Source organism: Rhopilema esculentum, chromosome 10 (genome assembly GCF_057945365.1).
Source record: "Rhopilema esculentum isolate cy_ngs chromosome 10, ASM5794536v1, whole genome shotgun sequence".
NCBI classification, from domain to species: domain Eukaryota; kingdom Metazoa; phylum Cnidaria; class Scyphozoa; order Rhizostomeae; family Rhizostomatidae; genus Rhopilema; species Rhopilema esculentum.
The window spans coordinates 8,767,067-8,790,929 of NC_142824.1; the positions used below are offsets into that span (position 1 = coordinate 8,767,067).

Sequence of the window (23,863 nt, forward strand, 5' to 3'; positions counted from 1 at the left end):
CAGATTTGTAGTTGAAACATTTACAAAGATTTAATGGTTTTTAAGTACCTTTGAAAACTTTGAAAATCTATAGAAAATCCTTAGAAATCTCCAGGAATTCAACAGGAAATCCCGAAATCTCTTCCATAGCAGTAAAGACATTTGATGATAATTTCGATTTGAATCTGGCAATATAAGAGACTCACTAAGGTGAGAACTGAAAAGCCTTGCACGACCTACCCTTTACTCAAATGCAAATATAGCCACTGATAAAACAGTTATGATCCCGAGTACTACCACAAAGTTATCTTGTAGGTCTTTTTCTAGTTTTGAGTTAATTTTTCTCGTAGTTTAATTTGACTTAAAAATCATGGTTTTGAGACTTTCTCTTCTTCTGGTATTTGTCGAAATATCATAGGATCATTCTAAAATGACATGATATGTATTTACGTGAATGAAGTCTGCAAAATTTCAGTTTTAAACTCCGTCGTACGACAAGTGACATTTTTTTATCGTCTCCCCACCTCCCTCCCTTCATTCAATGTATTTTACCACGGTGGAAAGACAAGCGTGAACATGTCAAACTGTTGTCAATCGATTCTGGGAAAGTAGCTTCTTGCCTGTTAGCTGTCGAATTATGGCACATGTTTGTTCTGTTAACAAGTAAGCCGAAGATTGTTTTCTTGACGGTAAAAACTCTCTTTTGATATTGATTGCGGTATTTCCCCTATTGCTCCATTAATCATTCACCCATTTGCAGATAATTAGTGGTTGAAGGACCAAAGGCTACACCTGCCGATGGTTTTTTATTATCCAAAACCATGCAGATTCCCATGCGATTTTGACATTTTTTGACGTTATTCACGTTTTCATATTTCTTCCTATTTTTAGAGCCTCTTCTTTTTAGTCACTCTCTTTGTAGTCCCTCTCTTGCCAGCAAAGGCTGATTAGCAAACAAGCTGTGAACCAAAGTGCAAGGCATCTGCTTTCTAAGTGCACGGCATCTGCTCTCAAAGTGCACGGCATCTGCTCTCAAAGTGCACGGCATCTGCTCTCAAAGTGCACGGCATCTGCTCTCAAAGTGCACGGCATCTGCTCTTAGCTTGAGTGCGTGAAAACTGCCGAACAAGAAAAATGGAAAAACATTTGCTGTTTGGATCTATTGAAGCCCTCTATGTCACATCTTTTGTTAGATTTCAGAGAGCTCTGTTAATGACAAACTTTGACAAAAACTCGGAACACTCTGTACGCTGCTTGAACTTGTTTTTATATTTTGAAATTTTCTTGAGGTGTTTACCATCTCCATAATTATTTAGCAATAACCAAGGGAAAACTGAATTGAGGGTGCCATTGTGATACTTGCTATAACATGAAGTAGAGCACCCAGACCATCCTCTGGACTCTAAATTTGAAAATCTTTGCAAAGAAGTAAAGATCAGGCAAATTGTAAAGGGCAAACGTAACCGATAGCTATGATAAGAGATCCTAGCAGCTGTAGCATTCTAAGGGCAACGTCAACGAAGCATTTTTGATCAAGCACAATTTAATGAAATTTTTGTCTGTTCTATAATGGCAAATTGCCGGGAAATATCCCTGTCAGGATGTCTGCTTTCTTTCAAGACAATTTTTGCTTGAATTTAGGTTCTAAAGAAAGAAATGTGAAAATAATATGGTTGGTTGTATGGAAATGAAAGTTCTGACAGATGTTGAGAAAACAGCATTTGCTTGGGTGTTGAATTTGGCCATAAAAATGGATTAAGATCAATGTTTGTTTTAGATTTGGGGGTATTGGGGACAGGTAAAGCGTTTTCTTGGGCCACCCCCATTGACTTAAAGCCAAAAAGCACAACTAAATGCACTCTGTTTTTGAAAACTCAGTTGAATCCATAATCGATGAATGGCTGCATCAAGGGTCACCCCTAAACCTATTCATATGTTCTTTGGTCAACAGTACGCTAATATGAAAAGTCAGGGGGGGGAGGGCACCGTTCGCACATGGCTCTTTCATGAGGACCAGCTGCGAAGAATAACTACAGGGAAATATGATAAAATAGATGACAATCTTAGGACAAAAAGACTGACGTTTACTTTGAATTGTTTTGCATTGTACAATTTGGTATTGTATTGTACTGTATTGTACTGTATTGTACTGTATTGTACTGTATTGTACTGTATTGTACTGTATTGTACTGTATTGTAATGTATTGTACTGTATTGTAATGTATTGTACCGATAGTCGATTGCAATGTTAAGTATATAGTTTCGTACTTACATTGTATCAATTCGATAAATATTGATATTTTATTGTAGTTTAGTTTATTCATTGCTTTATTTAGATAATAATAATAATTGTATATTGACAATTTAAAATATGAAACTGAAACTAAAACGGTAGTTATTTAGAAAGAAGATGCTTTTAAACGTATTATACATTAAACTGTGACGAAAAAAAGGGGGCAAATGTCTAGAAATATATACCATGCGCGACTTTAGTCGAGAAGTAATTGCAGTTTCCATTAGAAATTTGCAAAACTTTTAGCCGCCCACAGTCAATTTATGGAGCTTAAGGCTGGGACCTAAGAAACAAAGAGCATGATTTTGGTAGATAGAACAGAGATAAAAACATTGTGAACAGAGATCTAATGATTAAAAGATGATTATCAGAATATCGTTATGAGTAAGGGTAAAATTTGAAGAGTAAAGCAAATTTAAATTGTTGGATCAGTTGGAAAATGTAGAAGGATAAGTAAACATTGACCCGATAACAGAAGGGTTGAAATTACGTTGAGCGAAAGAAGATAAACAAGAATTAGAAAATAGTGGTTGGTTGAGCAATCCAGTGAAATCTGCTGGAAAAATCTTTATAAAAAAATGAGATGGAATAGTAAGAGAATAAAATTATATGCAGTTTAGCTCAGCCTGGTCAGAAACGCTGATGAAGTTTTCCAAGAGGGAAATAAACGCCGATGAAGTTGTGAATTTGGGATAATAATGGCAACTATTCTAAAAGCTTACTTTAGTATAAGATATATTTGCAAATTTTCCAAGCAATCTTTGGTTTTTTTTGGCGTGATGGGGGCATGATCCCTACCGCTCTCTTAGCATGGACTTGGCAAGATGCGTGCTTCAAACAAAGATAAAGCCCTCAAAGCATTAGTGTCGTGCTTAATTTTTTGGACGTACACATTTGAAGTGACTCCTAGTACTAGACAGTATTAATCGTCTGAACTTGACACTGGGCAGTAATGATTAGTTAGATCCTACACTGTTGAAATGCAACCTTAACGGCCAGATTTTTCTCGATATTGGCGAACAGCAAAAAAGGCAGTCCATTTCAGTGGCATAGAATAAGACACACCCCTTTTCCCCTCGTCTCAGTGCTTTGTACCAGGTTACTTTTCCTTCGGAAAAATGATCTACCCCTACCTAGCGCTTTAAAATCCATTATTAGAAGAATTATGTTGAACATGTTTTGATGAAAGTGGGGGGGGGGTAATTACCCCCTCATACCCCCTTCCCGCCGCCACTGGTACATTTTCTTCATTTAAAACTGCTACAAAAAACTGAAGCTGTTAACAGCCGAGGCTCTCTATTGCTTATTTGAGTTTGCATGACGTCATCAAAATGGCGGTTCTGAGGTTCTCAAGCACGTGGAATTTAAAGGCTGATAGTCGTAATTTAGGTTGCTTTACCTCGATTTTGAAGTTTTTTGAGGTTCGTGTTATTCAGCAACTAAAGAATATCATTTGAGCTGATATATTTGCACGCCTGTTCAAAAACCGAGCGTGAGTTGATACCTTTTGCACTCAATCATCACATTCACGGACGGTGTTGCAGTTATCAGAATGTCTGTCTTAGTCGTTTGAAGGAAATGTTGCATCCAGCTTTCTCAGATCGGAATGGGTGCAAGTATTTCTGGCAAGCCATAATCCGAAATTTCAAAGCGAATAGTTCAATAGAGAGACAAAAGTTTTCGATGTAGCTTTATACATGGAGGTTAATAAATGCGTTAAAACGATAGATTCTCATTCCGTGATCAGAGTAGCTCTTGGAAATCGAATACATATCAAGGCAGCTTCGATGTTAAACAAGTCAACATTAAAAAGGTTGTGCCGTGGCCGCCAACGCGTAATAATCCTGCGGACTCATACCTAGACCCCCTCCTCCGCTCCTCCGCACGCTCCTGGTACCAGCTGCTTTTCTTCGCCTTCCTTTAAAGACACTCTGTGCTTATGGCTTATTCTATCACTAGTCATATCGACTTTAAAACTTAAGAATATCAAAAGTTACCCTGTAGATGGTTGTCAATGCGGATCTCAATAGGCAACCAATAACTTCTCAATCAAAGCAACTGAAATGACTTTCGCTTTCAGAAAATGACTCAGCATATTTCAAAAGATCTAGTTCTCGGGTTTTTCCTTCAAGCAAGTAAATTGGCCAACCCACGCTCTTTTGGTCCAATGATATTCCATATGAAAAGAACGAATTTCACCCCAGCTAAGCCATTTACTAGCAATTCAAATTCGTCATTTCACAACAGGATCCTACAGGAATCACCTACATTCACTAAAACGGGATCTGTAAATAAGCGACAGTCAGAAGTAACGACTTGCTGATCAGTTTCATTCATTCCTAGCTTTATTTTATTTACTCGATTAGCTGATGTACTTGCTCCTTTTCAAACTGCTCGATAAAACATGCTGACTATCATGTTGACTTTCGAAAAAGTCTATCAGTTGTGCTTTTTGGTAACAAAATATCTAAGCGCATTTTATTTTCCATGAGGCTCTTCAAAAATGTATTCTAGAGCCCATTTTGTTGCTAGTTTGTATGGAATCAGAATTTTTCCAAGACCTAGATACATCAACATTACTTTTCCGTAGGATAAAATCCGCGTTGGTGACGAAATGGTGACATTTGCTACGATATGCTTCTTTCCTTTTCAAAAAGCTGCTTTCAACAAACATTCTAGCTTAATCAACATAGCTCTAGAACGTCATCTGCAGGTGCTCTTTGATTAACTTTGAAGGCGTGAAAGTTTAAACAAGAAATGCTATAACACTAAAGAAGGTTTAACTCCATTAGAACAACCTAACTATTTACAAAAACTTGCCATTTCGTTTTTTCCTATAGTTTTTCAGCACCTGTTTGTATTATTTTCGTGTATTTATTTTCTTATTTCTGGTTGTGTTTTGTAAGAGGTTTTAAAGAGGCAACAAAAGCTTTGATTTTCATTGTTAAGCTAATCTTACTGCAATTTGTTCTACTAATTACAGGTGAGATAACAATAAGGCATTAGTGGCAAATCAGAACCTATATAATGTGAATCTGACTTGTTGTGATAATTTCAGTAGAGCACTAATAGAGCTTAACCTCTAAAGCTCTTTCTTGATTAGCACCCCATTTTTCCCCTCGCTGTAAAAACTTGGACTCAGATGATGTGACTACTTTTGGTCATTTATGATTATGAAATCCTAAATTTTTTTGTTATTAAGTTCGGTTTTGAGCCTGTTACAAAATTTGCTGACGGAGACTATGCTTTGATACAGCTAATCAAACTCATCTACAAATCCAAGTCGAAGCCAAGTTGGTCAGGAATCTTATTATGATTTTTAATAGGGTGAGTTCACTTCCAACAACCATGCTCTCCAACATTTGATTTCTATCAAACATTAAACTTTAAGAGGGTAACCTATTGTTCAGCAAAACAGGTCGTTGCTTTGTTTGTTTAGATAGTTGGGAAAGAAATTATTTAGTTATTTAGAAGTGAACGGGGTTCTTGATAGCTTTCTCGTATAGTAGTACCATTCGCTCGTCTAATTGTCTAGGCTGAGGAAAGTTTGTTTATACAACACTTTCCACTGTACGAATCTATAATGTAGAACCCGCAGCTAGAAATTTTCGACATTGCAAATTGCTTTTATTTAGTTTTTATTATTTGTTGCTTCCTCTGATTTCTTGATAATCTGTGATTTATTTGTAGTTGTAATGTTGTTATTTATATTTACATACAGAAATTTTCGCAAAGTACTCTCTCAACGTGAAATATGATCTGTAGAGATACAAGTTGTAACTTAAAACGCATTAGTTGCTATTGACATCCGTAAAAAGCTATGCGTTTCACGATATTGTTGTTAATTCCAATCACCCGTGCACCTGTTATATGAGCTTCAGCTGCGTTTCAAACGCACTTCTGAAATACTGACATCTCCACAAACGTTTGTTCTACCTGCAAAGAGCAAGCAGCAACGAGATCTCCATTCAAGTATTCACCGCAGGGATGGCCAGCGAAAAGACCAAAAGATACAAAGGGGTAGCCTTACTTTTATCAGGCTTCGCCACATGCATCATTAGCTTTATTATAGGCAGCAAAGTGGTGCCCGGAAAGGTAATGGAGAAGGTCAAAGCAAAAATCTGCATTTCTTCTAAAACCGACGAGTTTTATCAAAAATGGGTAAGTCAAAATTAAAGATTAATTCACAATATTGTAGAGTGAAGTTTTTTGCTAAACTTAATACCTATTTCTTTTTATTTCTTTGTATCGCTTTGTAGTTCTTCTCTTTATCCATATCATGAATGTTTTTGCTTAATCATTAGTGATACGAAAAGTTCAAAGTCACTGTTTTTCTGGTTAGTCGAACAACGTGGGGCATTATATTGTAACTTTCAATACAGAATTCGATATTTTTCAGTAGGTTCTCTGTAGATCTTGTAATCGTGACTTGTAACCAAGGAGACGAATCTGTCGTCTACAAACAAGGTCACCAGTGCAAGGATTCTTGATCGAAGTCCAGTGCATCTGTACCTTCTCTTAGCTAAAATCATTGTTGAATACTAGTAGATCCACTCTTGTCTTTGCTAATATAATCGAAACAAAGTATTTCAAAGTATTCTGCTTTTGGATAAGAGATGTCATTTGTACCGATATCAGATCTAGAAACTGCTAAAATCAATTCGCATCAGCACTCTTAGCTCATAAAACAGCTTGATCTTCAGTGTGCAGTTATGTAATAAAACCTGCATTCAGCCATGGCCATGGATTTTCTATCTTCACTGAATATCTCTCGAAACCTAAACAGAAAATGTTGTTTAAAAGTTCGTTGATGTTACCGGAATGCTGCATTTCGATAGCAACATTTGGCACCATTGCTGCGATCAAAATTTTTAACGTTCGTTGACGCATCCTTGATGGAGAATTTCTGCTGCTGTAGAAATCTTCTTTTTGTTTACCTGCTCATTAATCAAGAAACTTTACTTCCTTTTTTGCTCTTTCATCAAAAGCCGTTCTTGATTTCACAATTGATCAACACCAGTTATTCACGTTGTTTGTTTCTCAAAGCCATTTTTGCCAAATTTTTATCGCTTTTTAACGCAGGTGACAGATGGTTAGGTCTTAACTGAACATGTGAACAAAAGGCTATCTAGTTGAAAACATTTATCTTCGTACGTATTTGCCAGCTTCCATGGGAAGGTTCAAATAACCCTTGTATCCGGACAGTTGGCTATTGTCTTTTCAGTCACGTTTGTATTGTAAAACAGCCAAGCTGATAACTATGGCGTTAATATAGGAGAAAACAAACAGAAAGATCTGTACAACAACAAGTGACATGGAGCTGTATCTTCAGATCGATATGATGTTTATCAATATGAGTGCAATATCCTAAGAATAGTGGAGGCATGAGCTTCCTACAAAATTAGATCTTACCAGTCGCTGCACTGCAAGGAGCCTGATGTATTCATTGCGCTAAAATGTTGTATTATCGCCCCCCTCCCCCTTCTCTAAATGTCATATTGCTCTCCTATCAGTTTTCTGGCGTTCCTGGTTGATGTAATTAAAGAATTAGTGCCTAATGGGTTGTCTGAGAGTGGATTACCCGGTATCTAAACCGAATTTACCATAACATCTGCGTCTTTGCAAAATGCCAAGATTAAAACCAGAAAGTCCACTCCAAAGTGTGCAAGTGTGACCATTTCAAGCGAAAGTTTCTTAGATTTCGGCTTAGTAAGTTTAAAGGAGACATTTAAGAAGATTTTCAAAAAATTATTTGTCATAGTTTCCTGTAAGGTTTTGATTTCACATGATTTTTGCCTAACATAAATAAATAGCTAAACAGCTGTCAACTGCAAAAGACCAACATTCAACACAAATCTTGAAACATCAGCTGTTCCGCTGCGGATGGTAACCTCGATAAATGTGTTACTCAGCTGACCATATCATTATTATTTCACCACACAAAAGCGGTCTTCTTGATCCGAAAATGTTGCAACAACGTTGAACAACCAGGATCCCATGATACAGTAGATGTCATATGCCTGAACTTGTATCAAACGCTCAAATTTCATTCAAGAAGATTTCTATGCAGTTCTGTTTCTTTCGAGAGATTCAAATTTACAAATATGAAGAAAAAATTGAATCGATTAACTTTTGACGTGCGTCAATGAGGAAAAGAAATAAAGTGTACATTTATTCGTGAAGAAATTAAATCCCTCTTTCATCGTATTTTTTATTTTCTAGTTAAATTTTTTTTCAGAAAACAGTAATAATATTGAAGTTAAATCTCCATTTCGAAGCAGTTACCGTGTAACTGGGTACTACAAGACTAGTGCTGCATATCAGTTATCCATTATTTTGAATCTATTTCATCCCCGGGTATTGAAAAATTTCGGTACAATTTGTGATATTTTTTACAACTTTGGCCAAACAAGTCTATTTCCTTTTATTTTGGACAATCCTAGGTTTTTTATGAAAATTTGGACAATCCCATGTTGGACAATGTGTGCTATCAAATAAGCCCCATATCTTCTGCAATATAAATCAGTGTACTCTCCTTTCCAGTTTCTGCTTTTGGCTCTACCACGTTTAGTCTTTGTTTCTTGCTCTTCGGTGACTTTGAGTTACGCCACATTATCTGAAATGTGACAAAAAAGGCCTTATGTTTTGCCTTAATTGTAAAATACAATTTTAATAGAAATTCACTACTTAGAAATGCCATAACTCATTATGGTGAGGCAGTTTTTGAAGCTATTGCGCTAGAAGTTGGAAGTTCATTGGAAATTGCAAGCATGAGATTTTTATAAATAAATCTGTGGTGCTTATTAAGTGCAAATATATTGGTTTTCATTTTAAATTTCGGTGCTTAGGGTCATTAGTATTTTTGCAAACAATGAACAAATCTGGGAAATTTCACGTTTGCATGTTTTTCATCATATACATGTTTTGAATTAAAATCATATTCATCTTTTTGGTAATTACGTAGAAAACTCGATTAAATTTCTGATTTTCTTCATGTGAACGAAACATTCTTGAGATTTGGATATTCAGCATTTGTTACCTTGACGTCATTGAAAGCGTTCAAGCCATGCTAACACCATCAAATAATCATGGAAGCTTACAAAACCTTGAATTCAGAATGTAGATTATCACCGAGTGATAGAAATCCGTCTGTTGACGAATTATCTATCAATTTCAGCAAGAATTAATTTTCAAGGTTTTTAGAAAGCATCAACCAAATCAAAGAAGCAGTGATTGGGTTAAATTTTTAATTTTTTTTCATAATTGCAAACTTGTTATTGACTTGAGTCCTTTTGCTTTTCTTTGTTGAACTCTTTTTTTCGTGGTGCTAGTGCTCTGACTGAACCTGGCGTGAAATTCTGTCATTTCGAAGCTACCATCACAAAAGCAAAGCAGGTGCTATGTAGACCAAGCAAATTTTAGATTTCCTTTCAGCCAGAATTTTATAACCTGTTTGTTGCGTTTTCAGATTATTTTCGACTTTGCCACCATGAATGACTTCCATTGCAAAATAGCTGACTTAAAGTTGCAAATATTTTGTTTTCATTTAAATTTAGATGTCATTATGGTTGTTTTGGTATTATAAATTACTTGTGTATATGTATATTTGAGCAAACAGACGCAGCATACGGTGCTTTACATTACTTGTGTTTCTCAAGTTTAAAAAAAATAAAGGACACAAGACCTTCGTTTAGACCTACTGGGACACAAACCCTATATTTTCCATTAAACTCAATTCATTTCTGGGCAGTCCAGTCGAGTCTGCGTCTAATGGCCAGATCTAACAACAGCCGAATAAAGCAAACAATATTTCTTCGGTTTGAGAGCTTCAGCTGAAGAACAGATTTTTGAATTGTATGAAGCGTTGATCTTTGGTGAATAATGTATAATGATTGTCATATGCAGTGCCGGAAATACCATTGTGCTAAGGTGTACTTAAGCAGGGAGCTCTCTTTGGCCTGGAGGGGGCCATCTTACTTTCAAAATAGTTTCCAAATCCTGCTGAAATGCATTAAAACATGTTTCTAACTTCATATATAACGAATTTAAGAGCTGCTTCATACGCATAATTTGAGCTGTTTTCTTGGCTGTGGGGGATAGGGGGGCAAAACAAAAAGTTTAGGCCAGGTCTCTTTAACTGTCAGAAAACGCTCTTTCTCTGCAGGGGCTGCCAATTTTGCCAGTTAAACGCTCTTGACTAACTTTTGATCACGTAAAGGCAGTTCTACAACTATATTGCAAAAAAACTCTGTCAGTATGTCACCCGTGCCCTGACCTTTTCCCACTGAATTTAGAGACAATATACCTGTCAGTCTTGCCGAGAACTGGGGGGACCCTTCCCCTGTCCCTCGTTGCACTGTAATTGTGTGTGTATGTGTGTGTTTTCTCTTCTCTCTTTTCTCTCCCTCTCTTTATTTGTGTATCCGTGTTATTTTCTACATGCTAATTTTTTTCCGTTTTCTAATTTTCTTTTATACCTTTTAAAATATAATTTGTTTGAATATGTTTTAATTTGACTAAAACCTTGAAAAAGAAGACGTTAAGTTAGTGATATAAATGGTCTGAAGGCAAGGTTTGTGAACTATCTAGCTCGAGCTTATCAGGGGCCACTGTCTAGGGTTGCCACAGAAGCCCCAATAATTTCCAAAGAAATGGAATTTCCAATAGCTCTGCATAGACCCTCCCGGATAATTTTACCGAAAAGGTCATGACTCCATCCTCTTTCATTCAAATCATTAATCCCACATTCCTGCTTGACAGGGCTTCTACGAAAAGCTTCTTCTTCGAGCATAAAGTGATAGACATCAAGCAGATGCTAACAATATCTTGAACACCTAAATATTTATTAATGGAGTTTCAAACATAGTCGCAGGATGCACATTTTCAGGCCATCTCTTCAACTGATTTTGCGTATGCACGATTGATTGAAATTCAAAGAAAAGGAACATATTTCTCAAATTATTCATCAAATGATATAAAGCAGGTGAATGAAATCTTGAATGTGAACAATTTTTCGCGGTGCAGAATTTGAAAATGGCTTTGAAAAAAGCAAATATTTTACAACATACTTAAAGCTTTTTCGTCTGACACTCCTCAGAGAATAGAACGTCGGAATAAGGGTCCGAAAGAACACTATTAAAAATATATATACCCATATATATACCCAGTGGTCAACTTTACCGGTCTTGTGCTAGCGTTTTTCTGATTGGCCTATTTCGATCCACAACTGGGTATATATATTTCATCGTGTTCTTTCGGACCCTGATTCTGACGTTTTATGCTCTGAGGAGTGTCAGACGAAAAGCCTTTAGTATGTTGTAAAATGTTTTCTTTTTCAAAGCAATTTTCAAAATCTTGAATATGATTTGCTTTTATTTTAGAAAGAGCAATACATCACACGAAGGATGAATTAACTGTCTCCCTCCCACTGGGCTATAGATCTTATTCACAACGCCTCTATTTCAGTAGATAATGAAAATAAATCTATGATATCTACGGCTTATGACTATGTTGGGTTGAAATGCCAGATAGGTACACAAGTACAGGTTTCAGCAGATAAAGTCCACTTTTGCAAATGATGTAATTGTAAAATTGGCGTGTGAAAAATCATTTCGAAGTGCACGAAACCAACAATCCTTGCCAAAAATAACTGGAACCCCATTCTCATTGCAGCACGTAAATAAGCAAAGCAAGTCTAAAACTAGACCCTACCAAAGTATCACTGCCACTTCTAAAATGCCGACCCCCTCCCCCCGTACAATGGTGTTTATTTTTTCAATACCTTCATACAGCTTTCAGTGAAAAAATCTTTACCTTCAGGATCAAAACAGCCCAATTGAACAACATTGTAATGGGAGGTAGGGGGGGGGGGGGGGGTTCTCAAAAAAGCTTCAGCTTTGAGCAAGTGTTCCAATAATTTTGGCAAGGATTGTAGCAATAACGTAAGATTTATACATAATTTTTATATTGAAAAGTCCAATGGATTTTCAACGAAATGATATAGCCTTTGTTGACTTTCCCTTCTTTTACACCCTCTGCATCAGAGGGCATGCCTTGAAACGGTGAATCTTCAGTCGACATTTTGAATCCTGTCAACGAACGAGACCTATTTAGAACAAGGTAAATACTACTTATAGGTCATGCTTTGCGGCCAGCGTTACTTAACGGCTTTGATTTTATCTTGTGTCTTTTTATCTTGCTCTTTGGCTCTTACAAGGTCATGTAATCAAATAAGAAACTGTAGCGTAATAATGTTGTGATTTACTTTTATCAGTTCTCCGTTGCCTTTCCCCACAAATTCTAAATACCACCCTTTCTTCTATTTTCTAATTTCTAACGATGATGCTTGTGGAGTTGTGGAGGAAGAAATTAAAAGACTTCATGCCTTGGGGAAATTCCTTTTTTATAATGAGGATACAAGAGTAAATATTAAATTAAGGCCTTATGTTATCAAAGCGGAGATGGGTCGTGTACGTGACAATAAGGGGTTAGGGTCTGTAAGAATGACTTAATGTAAGTGTTCCAACACGGGATTCTCTACATTTCCCGGACTCGGATTTTCTCGAAAATGATCATGGAATACGAGATTTGTGGGATTCTTCAACTGTTGTCTTGTGAAAAAGGGCCTGGTCAAATCATGGTTTTTCTGGTCAGCAGCATCTATCAACAATTTTGGAAAGCGGAATTTTGGCCAAAAACGACCGGAACGGTCAAGTTCAACGAAAAATTGTAAGGAAGAGGAGATTGCTACCCCCTTTTCCCTTGTAACAGGATTTGTCTCGCTTTCGTTAGCCTTGTTTCGTCTTTTATTTTAATCGAACTGCCAATCACATATCAATCATATGTCGTTAATCGCCAATCGACAGTCTTGAATTGAAAATGATTCATATGGCACAATGAACATAATCTTTCTCAGAGTTATCTTCTCCCGCCGGGCAAACTAAAGACCGTTACATCCTTCATGACCACCTTGTCACCTCTTGCACTTTGGCGCCTCGATTATGCAATGTGAAAGCAGCCCAAGCCTGTGTTTAAGAGTATCAGCAGTAGCGCTTAGCGCCACAGCTGCTCTTCTTGAAGCGTGGAAGGACGCCTAGATTCCCTGCAGCTTCCCAACACAGACCAATCTTAAATAAAAGAGCGGTTCTACAATGCCAAAAAGACTACTTTATCTGCGATCTTTTTAAGATCCAATAATTTATGTTGGTTATTGCAATGATTTTAGTATTCCTGAGTCAAGTGTACGCACCAATCACTGCCAAAAGTCTTGGAACACTAACGTCAGTTTTCAAAGGCAAATTCAGCCACCCCCTCTCCCCCTAAGAACAATGTTGATTTACTATAGAAAAAAAAGGGGTTAGGGAGTACGCTTTTTCTTGTGGCTTCTTTGATATTTTTTCTATACTTTCAACATTGTAGGGGGACGGAAGTAGTTGTATTCGCGAAATCAAATGCAAAATAGAAAAGCACAGCGCAAATTGTTGGTTGTTCCAAGTAATTTTGGCAGTGATTGTAACTGTAAGGCGGCATGTCTAGTTTGAAAACTGCTTTTTCCGCGGTGTTTCAAAGAAATTTAGCCGAATAATTTCAACCAATCAACCAATCAGACTCTTAAACTTGTCAAGTAACATCAAAATAACGGCTTGTGATTGGTCAGTATTATTGCGATGCAAAACTGCTCACATGAAGAGCTAGCCTCGTAGTGTAGAAGTTAAACAGAACGATCGTAATTATAACAGCTTCTGAGCAAGCTGGCCAAGTCTATTATCCTGTACAAATGTAGATTATCATCATAATTATTATTATTATTATTACAGTCAAACACAGGGAAAAATGTCATTGCCCCAAAGGTGTCTTTACAGTGAAAAATTTCATTTTAGCAAATCAAATCAAAAAGGATGTTTACAACAAAGATACTATACAAGTGAAAAGTTTAAGTGTAACAGCAATGTGAATAATGTTATCTGGTTACTTATGAATGATCCAAATCATTGAAGTAAAATGATCATAATCCACAGAAGAATTGCAAGGTTAGAATAAGATTAAGCGTAAAAATTTTAAAAAGAAACACGTTCAGCAAGAAGAATCATGGAAACAACACAGCAAATTTCTCAGCAATATAAATATAGCTACGATTTACTGATTAACTAACGAGTTGTTCTTCAGACAAATACTACATAAATTTTTATAGCAACTCAATTACGCTCAAATTACACTCAATAATAATTTAAGAATAATATTAGGCGCAAATAAAAATATAAGAATATTGAGGCTTTGCAAAAACATTAAACATTCTAATAAAAAAGTATGTAAGAGAAAACCAATAAATAATACAAGCCTTGTAATTCTACGTAAGACCATTTTTATCTGGAGTTGACAAGATGTTTTTTGGGGAAAAGGAGAAATATATTTTGACAATAACTATTTAAAAGCCATGATGTATAGCAATTAGTGAAAATATTTCTACGTGATTAACCTTGTCTGTGCAGCGACTTATCAGCTAAAGAATGGCGGACTGACGACAACACAAAAAATCTATTTTTGAATTCTGTCCCATATCCTAAAAGAACACCATGAAATCACTCTAAATGTACAAAATTAGTTGAATCTGGTGGGAATCTACTGAGATATTGGCACATAAGCACGAGCCCTTTCCCAATCGAATCACTGCAGATTGGCCCTGGTTCTAAACATCTAGAACCAGACCAAAACAACAGTAATCCTTTAGCAAATCTGATGTATTTCACTGCCCATATTTCAGTCAATTTTGAACCGATTCAACTGATTCACGTCTCAAGGGGTATTTCATAGTCTTCTTTCTGGTTGGAGTCAGAATTCTTAAATTCTAAAAACAGATCAAATAGACACTCCACCACTCTATTAGCGCAATAGGCGCAGGGTTAGGGGGGGGGGCTCCAGGGCCTGAGCTTCTTCTGACAAAAATTTGTGGGGCTCAGCCCCCCTGAGAAATAAGGATGTTGGCTATCGATTTGTTAGATTAGTTTTTCATATTCTTGGTTTCACGGATAAAAATCATCTCAAGAGATTTAATCAAGATCAAATAACAACGATAATGAAAAATGTAAATGAAAATCACCTTAGAACCCTCAGCTAGGCCTCTTTCTACCCTGTGCCGTTGGCAGCCACCATTAGCAATTGCAATTAATTTTTGAGCCCCTCCCCATGGAAAAAATATGCGCCTATGATTAGCGCGGTTGTTATTCTGTCATTATCAAAACTACTACTTCGATGACAATTCCTATACAGTCAGTGACAATTCAATACCTTTATTGTCATAATCTTGAAGTGAATATGAAAATTTAATAGCATCAATGCCACATTATTAAATTCGTCAACCTAACAATGAGTACACTTGAATCGCAAACAATAAAAGACTAGCTATTGAAAGCTACCTAGTAATGGAAAAGGTGAGGTATCTAATTTAGGAGGTAGCTTATGATATGACTTGAAATAAATAAAGTTGTCTAAAAGCTGGCACATGTATTTTTTTTATTATTGCAGGAGTTTAAAATGTGATGTCATCTATTCGCGTCCTACTTTTTCTTTACAGATAGGATCATTAAACAGATTTAGCAGCGCAGCCGTTGTTAAGGTAACATACTGGAACCTGACCAACAAGCAAGGATTTCTTTATCGAGGGGAAAAGCCAGTGGTAAGCTGATATGATGCTTATTCTGAAACCATTTTTGTCTATGAGAATATGATCTTGCATTGATTTTGTCGTTACTTTAAAACTCAGCGGTTGCGTATCAACTGTTACAGACAATGTATAGTAATTCCAATACCCAATTTTTTTCAAGGTGAAGGAGGTTGGCCCGTATGTTTATCGAATATCATCAATGAAGGCTGATGTCTCATTCTCATCTGCAGAGAACACAGTGAAATACAAGGAGTTGAGAAACTCTCAGTTTGATCCTGTCGCTACACAAGCTGCATGTCCCAAATGCAGCGAAACAGATAAGGTAGCAGCACTTAAATAGTCATTTATCAATTGGGGGGGGGGGGGGAGGGGGACGAACCGATGTCTTCTTTTGTATGAGTCATCCCTCCTTCTTTTGGTCAAAAAGCACATGTGGTTCAGTTCGATGCGCATTCTCTTTGATCGCTCATAAGCAGATCCATCTGTCATCTCATCATTCATTCATGTTAGCAACTCACAATCAAGGCCTATGCAAACAATCTAGCATTTGGTCCAACATTTGGTCCGACATTTGGTCCAACATGTCATGTCAGGTGAACGTGGGGTCATTTGCACACCATGCGCTTTGCAATGTTGGCTAGCGTTAGCCTGCGCACAGACTAGACTGGTTTCCAGAGATGAAGTTATTTGAATGAAAAATTTAGAGTTTTCTTGCTAGCTAGTATTTGATCAAGGTCGAGCATTTGCCCTACTTTTTGGCTAAAATGTTAGGTCGTTGGCAAATGTGTCTGACACTGTTGGTTGATTAGATAATTTTTTGCCTCTCGCCGTCCACTTTGAAGCAAATCGTATGATCAAAACGTTCAACTGTTTTGTTCAGGCTTTAGACTTGCGGCTGTATAAAACGATTTTAGTACACCTGGACGCTAACAAGAAGTAATAGGATAACGTCCAGCATTACTTGGCATGAAACAATCACCTTGCAATGAAAACTAAATTGTGGAAATCAAAAATTGCTAATGATAGAAAGATTCATAATAACAAAACAATTATCTTCTAAAAACCGAGCTTTGAAAAAGACGAATTTTGGAGTCGGGAGCTGTACTAGCATATGCATGTGAGTTTAGAAGCTCGTGTCACCATCCATCTTTGGTTCCCATGCCTAAACCTTTCTACTCCAAACTAATACAGAGGAAAATTTAATTAATTTGGAATTAATCTTTTGGTGGTACAAAACTTGCAAATGGCTTTGAAAAAAGCAAACATTCTTGGAATTCGTTTTTGTATTTTTTGTTTCTATTTCCAAACTTCGTGTACATTTACGTGGTAGTAATGTTTACTCAAGGAAGGTTGAATTTAAACAACAAAATGTTTTTTTTCTTTTCAATAGGAAGATTTTGTAGTTTGCAATCATAAGAGAAAATTTTTATAGTCCTTGGAAATTTTTAAACTATTTCACCAATCAAGAAGCACTTCTGGAACAAAATATAATTCATTTCATTCTAGATAACGATTCCAAATGTTGGCTATATTGGATTGATGCTTGGAGCACGAGGAGATAGAAGCATGGCCTTGGGGTTTGTTCCTACAGCTTATGTCATGTTGATCAACACTGCTATCAATGTAAGCAGATTTTCAAAGAGCAAACTACATGAACGCTTTGGAAATTTTAGTTGCCCTTTACTTTCCAAAGGAAACGCTGCTTTCCCTGAGGGCTGGTCTCCACCAGGATTCGCTCCATGGTTTGCTTTGCAAAATAAAACTAAGACGTCTCCATTATATGGCTTTCTTGCTAGAATATCAAGAATTGGATACAATCGCACAGAAATGGAGGCCTTGGCTAGCGTGATAACATCACCGGTTTTGCTAGGTGTTACTGGGAACAGCACACTGACTAGGCTTTGTACAGCTAACCCAACTATCAGTGGATGTGGTTTTCTTTTTTACACAAGTGCATTACAACAACTTGTAAAGCCGCCTGTTGGGAACAACACTGCTTATGCTGTAGCTGTTCTCAAACGTATCCAAGACCTGTTTTGTCCCTCGCCCTCGCTATGTCTTATCCTCGATCCGTATACAGCAGCTGCCATTACACTGTATATAACAGATCATTTGGCCAAGTTAGCCATACATATAGCAACTGACCGTTTTGATTTTGGTCCTCTGATGACTCGAACTGTAAAACAGATTTCACATGGATACCTTGAAACAAATTTGAAGATTCCAGGAATATTTCCAAAGGGCTTTCCAGTTAAAAACTTTCTGCCATTGGACAAAGCAGAAGATTCATCTGCCAAGTCAAGTTCAAAAGTGTACACATGCGGCCATGCGTCATTGGCTTTTCAAATCAAAGGTTGGCAGCCCCTTTTGCACTATTGCACTATTGCTCTAAATCATTAGCTCGAAGTTTAAGTTTCTTGCTGCCCTGGGCTTCTAGTAATATATGATAATTATGTAAAACTCAAGAAATGCTGCAACGTCATTAGTATCGCTTGAGAAAATTGCAATGAACACATACCAAATAAACAAATTAATTTTATGCTTCCTAGGTATTTCGAGGAATGCTTAAGAAAAATGCTGATTTTTTCGTTCTTCTTCTACCTTGAGATCAAAGACTGTTAACTTTATGCAAAAATATATCTTTTTTGTATCTGTTGTTAATGATTGTTGCAACTACGGAATGTAGTTATCCTTTTCTCTCTTATCAAAAGAATTTGATGGCAGCCAGTACGTTGACTCTAAGTACTACCCAAAGGCAAATGCCAGTGACCGGAAGGTTGAGGGTTATACCGGTACTATGTTTGGAACGCAGACAATGACGCCCTGCACTAGAAAGCAAAAGGCAATGAAGGACACTTACAAGGTGTTTGACAGCACACTTAAGCTCCATTATAATATTGTCAGAAAAGGTGGGTGTCATTTTGCTTATATGCTAATCTGTTGCTACGAGTTTGATACAATAAAGAAAGTGTACTAATATTCAGAAAAAAAGGTATTTTAGGTTCAGCAACTCTTTTTCCAGCGCCGTAACTTTTACCAAACTGCATCGAATCTTATTTCCCAGTGCAGCAATATTTTCATCGAACCAGCCCTTTATTTCCCAGAACAGCAACCCACCTCTTAGCACAGCAACCCTTTTATCCTTATGCATCCTGATATTATTCTAACCCGCATGCCTAGTGTATAGCATATCAAATGTTGAAGAAAATTTTAAGATGTTCAGGCATTTATATGAGAGAATGATAACTACAGCTAAAAATGACTCAGTTTCTTACCCGAATCAATATCGAAACAATCCAGTTGAAAAGAAAAAATTACTAGACATTGCCCACCCAAACTTTAAGGATTATTAAAAATTAGATTTTCCTACCAGGGCGTTATTTTAGTGTGAATATTGATGATCTGTTTCAGGCACAGAATATATTGGTCCTATATACACACACAAATTTGAGGCAGATTCAAAGTCTTTATACAAGCAAAACAATGTTACGGTGTTCAAAAATGGACTGATTGATGTTTCAAAAAACTATCAAGGTGTGCCTATGACGACTAGCATGCCACATTTCCTCTATGCTGATCCGGCATTAGCAAAAATGCTAGGTACGAAGCCAGATGAATCTCAATACAAAACGGTGGTAAGTATAAAATTTGGGCCACTTATTCAAATCATACTCAATGAAAACTACTTCAAACTTCTTTAGATTTCAGATTATTGAAAATCGGTACGTTTACGTTAATCAAGTGTATTTGGCCGTAATGGGAAACTAATGGTGAAATGTTTCACCGAGTATGGTTTTTACCAACTGGTGCTCACAAGATCAACACTTAACGCCCAAACCGTATTACAAATTATAAACAAACTAAACGTATGATAGTTAATACTATTCTTGCCTTAGAAATTTTGCACATTAAAGTTTGAATGATCTTTAAAAAGAGGCCGTATATTGATGATCTTACCGTATAGTACCAAGGCACGTTGCTCAAAGGATTATGTTTAACAATGCATCTTGCCAATTTCATTAACGGAAGCAAAAGGTTTCGTATTTTTAAGTAAGGATGTCATTAGTATCTGAAACAATTTCCAGACTCTGAATCGAATCAACCATTCTGTGAAACTGTGTTTTGGAATGATACAAACTTTTTGTAAGTTTCAAATAACTGGGAAAAAGATAACACCTGTCAAAAACATGCAACAGACCATGTAAGTTTGCTTTTGTTAAAAGGAGAAAATCTTGTCCATTCTTCTCGTAACATATATATACATATCCTGCGGCAAACCTTGACTTTAAGGGTTTGGAGGCCCATGAAAAGTAGAATTTACTAATGACGAAAGAGATGAAAATATTTTTTTCTTTTCTACTAACTGTCGCTGACTTTATATACCGAACTTACCCCTCCTACCCCCCACCAAGTCAGATGTGTAAAGAATTATATTTCGAAATTTTCAAAAAGTCTACAATCCCAGACAAATTGTTGAGACAAAATGCAAATTTTGCAATTTTCTACTTTATGTTGCCCCTTTAAATAGGAATGCCCCCTTTCTCCCAAAAATGAATATTGTATTTGTAGTTCTATCATTTCTCCTTCAAAATCATGCATTCAAAATTGAATTGGGGGAGGGAAAAAAGTTATTCTTCAAATGAAAGAGAAAATATCAACTTTCTTGAAAAGTCTCAATTATTTTTGTCTGGGATTGTAGATGTTTCTCAGGAAGTCTTGCTTACGCATTTAAGAATAAATGATCACCAATGTTGATTATTATTTATATTGATTTTGTGTAATTCGAAACTTTTTAGCTTTCAATCGAGCCTGTTAGTGGCATTGTTTTTAAAGCAAGAACACTAAGCCAGATGAATGTTGCTATACCTGAAATCACGATTCAAGCACCTAGACAACCACCATTGAATATTTCTTACAAACAAAGCTACGGCTCGCCTCCTTACAGCAATGTTATCCCACTGGTTTGGCTCGAAATCGCCTATAAGGCATCAGAGACGACTCAGGCCTCCTTCTCTGGGGTGAGTGTTTGTTTAAACAACTTTGCGCCTTGAGATTTAGCACGTTTTAGCTATTAAAAAAATCTGGCCAAAACTTTCCATCTTCTTATAAATTGTCCAGAATTTCTCAGTATTACCATGAATTGGTTATTTCAAGAAATTCGATTGACACATGTTTTATGCTTTCTAGGCAGTTTATTCTCAATACAGATCTATGATACATATGCTTGTCCTTCCAACGTATAAATGTATAATACTATAAATCTTAGAATGAATGAAAGAGGAAGAAAAATATAATACTCGACTTTTAATCTCAATTTATCATGTAAACTAGATCCTTTTTTGACACAGTTTTTGCATGGATAAATACTTCTACTGGCAATAACATTAATCCTGATTCAACCATTTTAAATCCAATCTTCTGGAAGCTGACTGTCGTTTAAATAGAATTTTGGAAAGATAAGGTTCTTTTCTTCTCTTTTGCCTTATCAAAATAACTTTTCGTGAAGACATTATTTAGTTGAATGAAGGAAAGTATCATCTACTTATTCTTTGGAAAAATCAAGATGACATCGAAGAAAAAGTTGAAGATAGCTTTAAAGAGAAGTTACTGGGATCGATATTAGATAGATAATTAATTTAAATTGCACATCTGAACTTTATGCAAAAAGGACAGACAAATACTGCATGCCCTTGCTAGAGTATCCCCGTTAATGCATCCTGATAAACTGTGACTCGTGGTAAACAACTTCTTAAAGTCACCGTTTAGCTACTTAATAAGAACAACCATGGGATGAGTTAGATAAAGCAGTATCGTTCATCAACGTAATCTACAGTACTTGCTGATAGAAATATACAAAGCCAAAATATCCTAAATCCTAGCTCAATGAGTAAGGCAAGAGACGTGCAATATGAGTTACAAGATAAGAACAACCTTGGATTCCAAATAAAAAGACTTTCTTATTGCTTTGGAACTGTTAAATATTTGAGTCGAAAGCTGTGACAAACATTACGTCACAGTACCGGGGTCCCAGTCATAGCAAGTTTCAAAAAGAAGCAGTAAGAACCCACAAACTTGCATGTGACTACAAATTGCGTAAACATTAATTTTTTAGGTTAGGATTTTTTGAACTGATAAGATGTTATGATCTTTTTCTCAAATTGCAAACACTTTCAATATTTCTGACTTTGATAATTGTCATTAGTTACCACTTACACAGGTATTCGATTTTTATGCCAATTTTGAATAAATCATTTATTTTTTATCATTTGTCATTCTTATCATTGTTCATAAATAATCTATTGATTGTATCATTTAACTTGTATTAATGTAGCATGGGCATGCGAATTGCCAGCAATGGCCCCTTTCGTTTAACACTTTGAAATTAGTATGTCACAGCCTCTCATAAATCCAGCTTCGTTCTAATTATCTACTCATTCAAATGCAGGTGTACACAGGTATTGATGCAGCATGTGCATGCATAGTTGCAGGACCGTTGTTCGGTGGAGCAGGACTTATTTTGGGCCTTGTATACGTTGTAAAGTCATTCAAAAACCAAGTCAATTCTCACGTAGAGATGGACTGATATTGGAGTTCTTTTAGATCTTACGCTCTACAGACAGATAATTGGAGCAATTGTGAACGTCTTTAATTTCTGCTCTTTCAAATGCATTGTGAGTCGGGTTTTCTAAAACAACTTTTTTTAACAATGTTTATCTTCCGTGTAAATAGGGCAATCAATTGGGTATCTAAACTGACTTATATGAGCAAAGTAATGTAGACTAGTCAATTTTTGTTTCGTTTTCAACCTGCATGTATATTAACGGACTGATCTAGACAAAAGGTTTAATCTAGTCGATTTATGAGGTTTGTTTATCAATCTACATGTACTCATTTGCTATTCATTAAAATGTTTTTGTGAAAGATCAGAAACAGTTTAGGAGTCGAAGCCTTGTTTGTATTGTGATCAAAATGTATTTAGTAGATCCATATGTTTAAGGGACAGTAAAGGATGTACATGTCTTGAGGATAGTTATAATATTACATTAAGAGTATTTGATTGTAGTAATACCTTGTTGCTTCAGCCAAATATCACAGTGATTCCTTGATTAGTGATTTCAATGATTACAGTGATCACTCTACAAACATGTGAAACATGACGATGCCTAAACGTAACAACTATTGACTTTTCGCTATCACGGGGAAACAAAAATTTTTCAAATAAAGGCGATTGCTTCATTTCATCTATTTTCAAACGAGTCGAGCAAAAAATCAAGCTAAGAAAGGAAAGTATCGCTATTCTCAACCACTGCTATCACAGATTCCTCTACAGGGAATTAGTGGATGAGAAATTATTGAAAGTGTTGTAACAAATCTCCACCTCATTGCAGTCTACTCATAAAAATTGAAGAAAGGCTCTGAAACACTTTAAAGCGTACGTAAGATTTTCTTCTGTTATTTAAGATTAAACATTCAAAGCTATGAAATATTTGAAAACACTGTTGAGATCAAGACAGGCCAGTCGGAAACGCGAGCATATGACTGTTAAGGTTGTCCAATTGCGGCCGCTTATCTATAAAAGATATTGCCAATGGAGTCCAAGGGTGATAATGATAACGAATTCCTCCTATAAAACACAACAGCAGTGGTTATTCCTCCCTAGCCGAGTGGAAGCCCCTTTTGGGAGATTGTGCGCCCCTTTTGAGGAATGAGAATCTGGTGATAAAGTTTCTGAGACCTATAGATGAATTTACTTCAAGGATTACCTCAAAGTTATCCTATCTCTATGGTTTATTCCGAAGACAAATCATGTTTTGCTGGACAAGACATGCTTTGGAAGACAACAGACGATATCAATAAAGTTGTGTTCTTTAATTCCTGCCTTTATTCTAACCGTGTTCAACTTCTTGCGCTTAAAAGTGTTCCATGTTTTA

At 36.4% G+C, this 23,863-nt stretch overlaps 1 protein-coding gene across 2 annotated transcripts; it reads left to right on the forward strand.

The window, feature by feature from the left end:
• Window positions 1-4,846: 4,846 nt before the first annotated feature.
• On the forward strand, window positions 4,847-22,792 carry LOC135688102 (uncharacterized). 2 transcript variants are annotated; one of them, XM_089110440.1, is made up of 9 exons: window positions 4,847-5,599; window positions 5,994-6,433; window positions 15,843-15,944; window positions 16,093-16,254; window positions 17,439-18,285; window positions 18,644-18,841; window positions 19,344-19,567; window positions 20,729-20,950; window positions 22,378-22,792. In XM_089110440.1, exons 2-9 carry the CDS (start codon window positions 6,260-6,262, stop codon window positions 22,513-22,515), a joined length of 2,067 nt encoding a protein of 688 aa, XP_088966566.1. In that variant the 5' UTR covers window positions 4,847-5,599; window positions 5,994-6,259; the 3' UTR covers window positions 22,516-22,792. The 2 variants fall into 2 exon arrangements, with proteins under 2 accessions (XP_088966566.1, XP_088966565.1); XM_089110439.1 differs by lacking the exon at window positions 4,847-5,599 and having other exon boundaries at window positions 5,969-6,433.
• Window positions 22,793-23,863: the final 1,071 nt, after the last annotated feature.

Excerpts from the sequence above, each read along its gene's own strand:
- LOC135688102 (XM_089110440.1), top strand. The coding sequence starts at position 6,260 with ATGGCCAGCGAAAAGACCAAAAGATACAAAGGGGTAGCCTTACTTTTA. Across the intron at positions 18,286-18,643 it reads ATTGGCTTTTCAAATCAAAG|AATTTGATGGCAGCCAGTAC; the intron begins GTTGGCAGCCCC and ends TCTTATCAAAAG. Across the intron at positions 20,951-22,377 it reads CTCAGGCCTCCTTCTCTGGG|GTGTACACAGGTATTGATGC; the intron begins GTGAGTGTTTGT and ends ATTCAAATGCAG.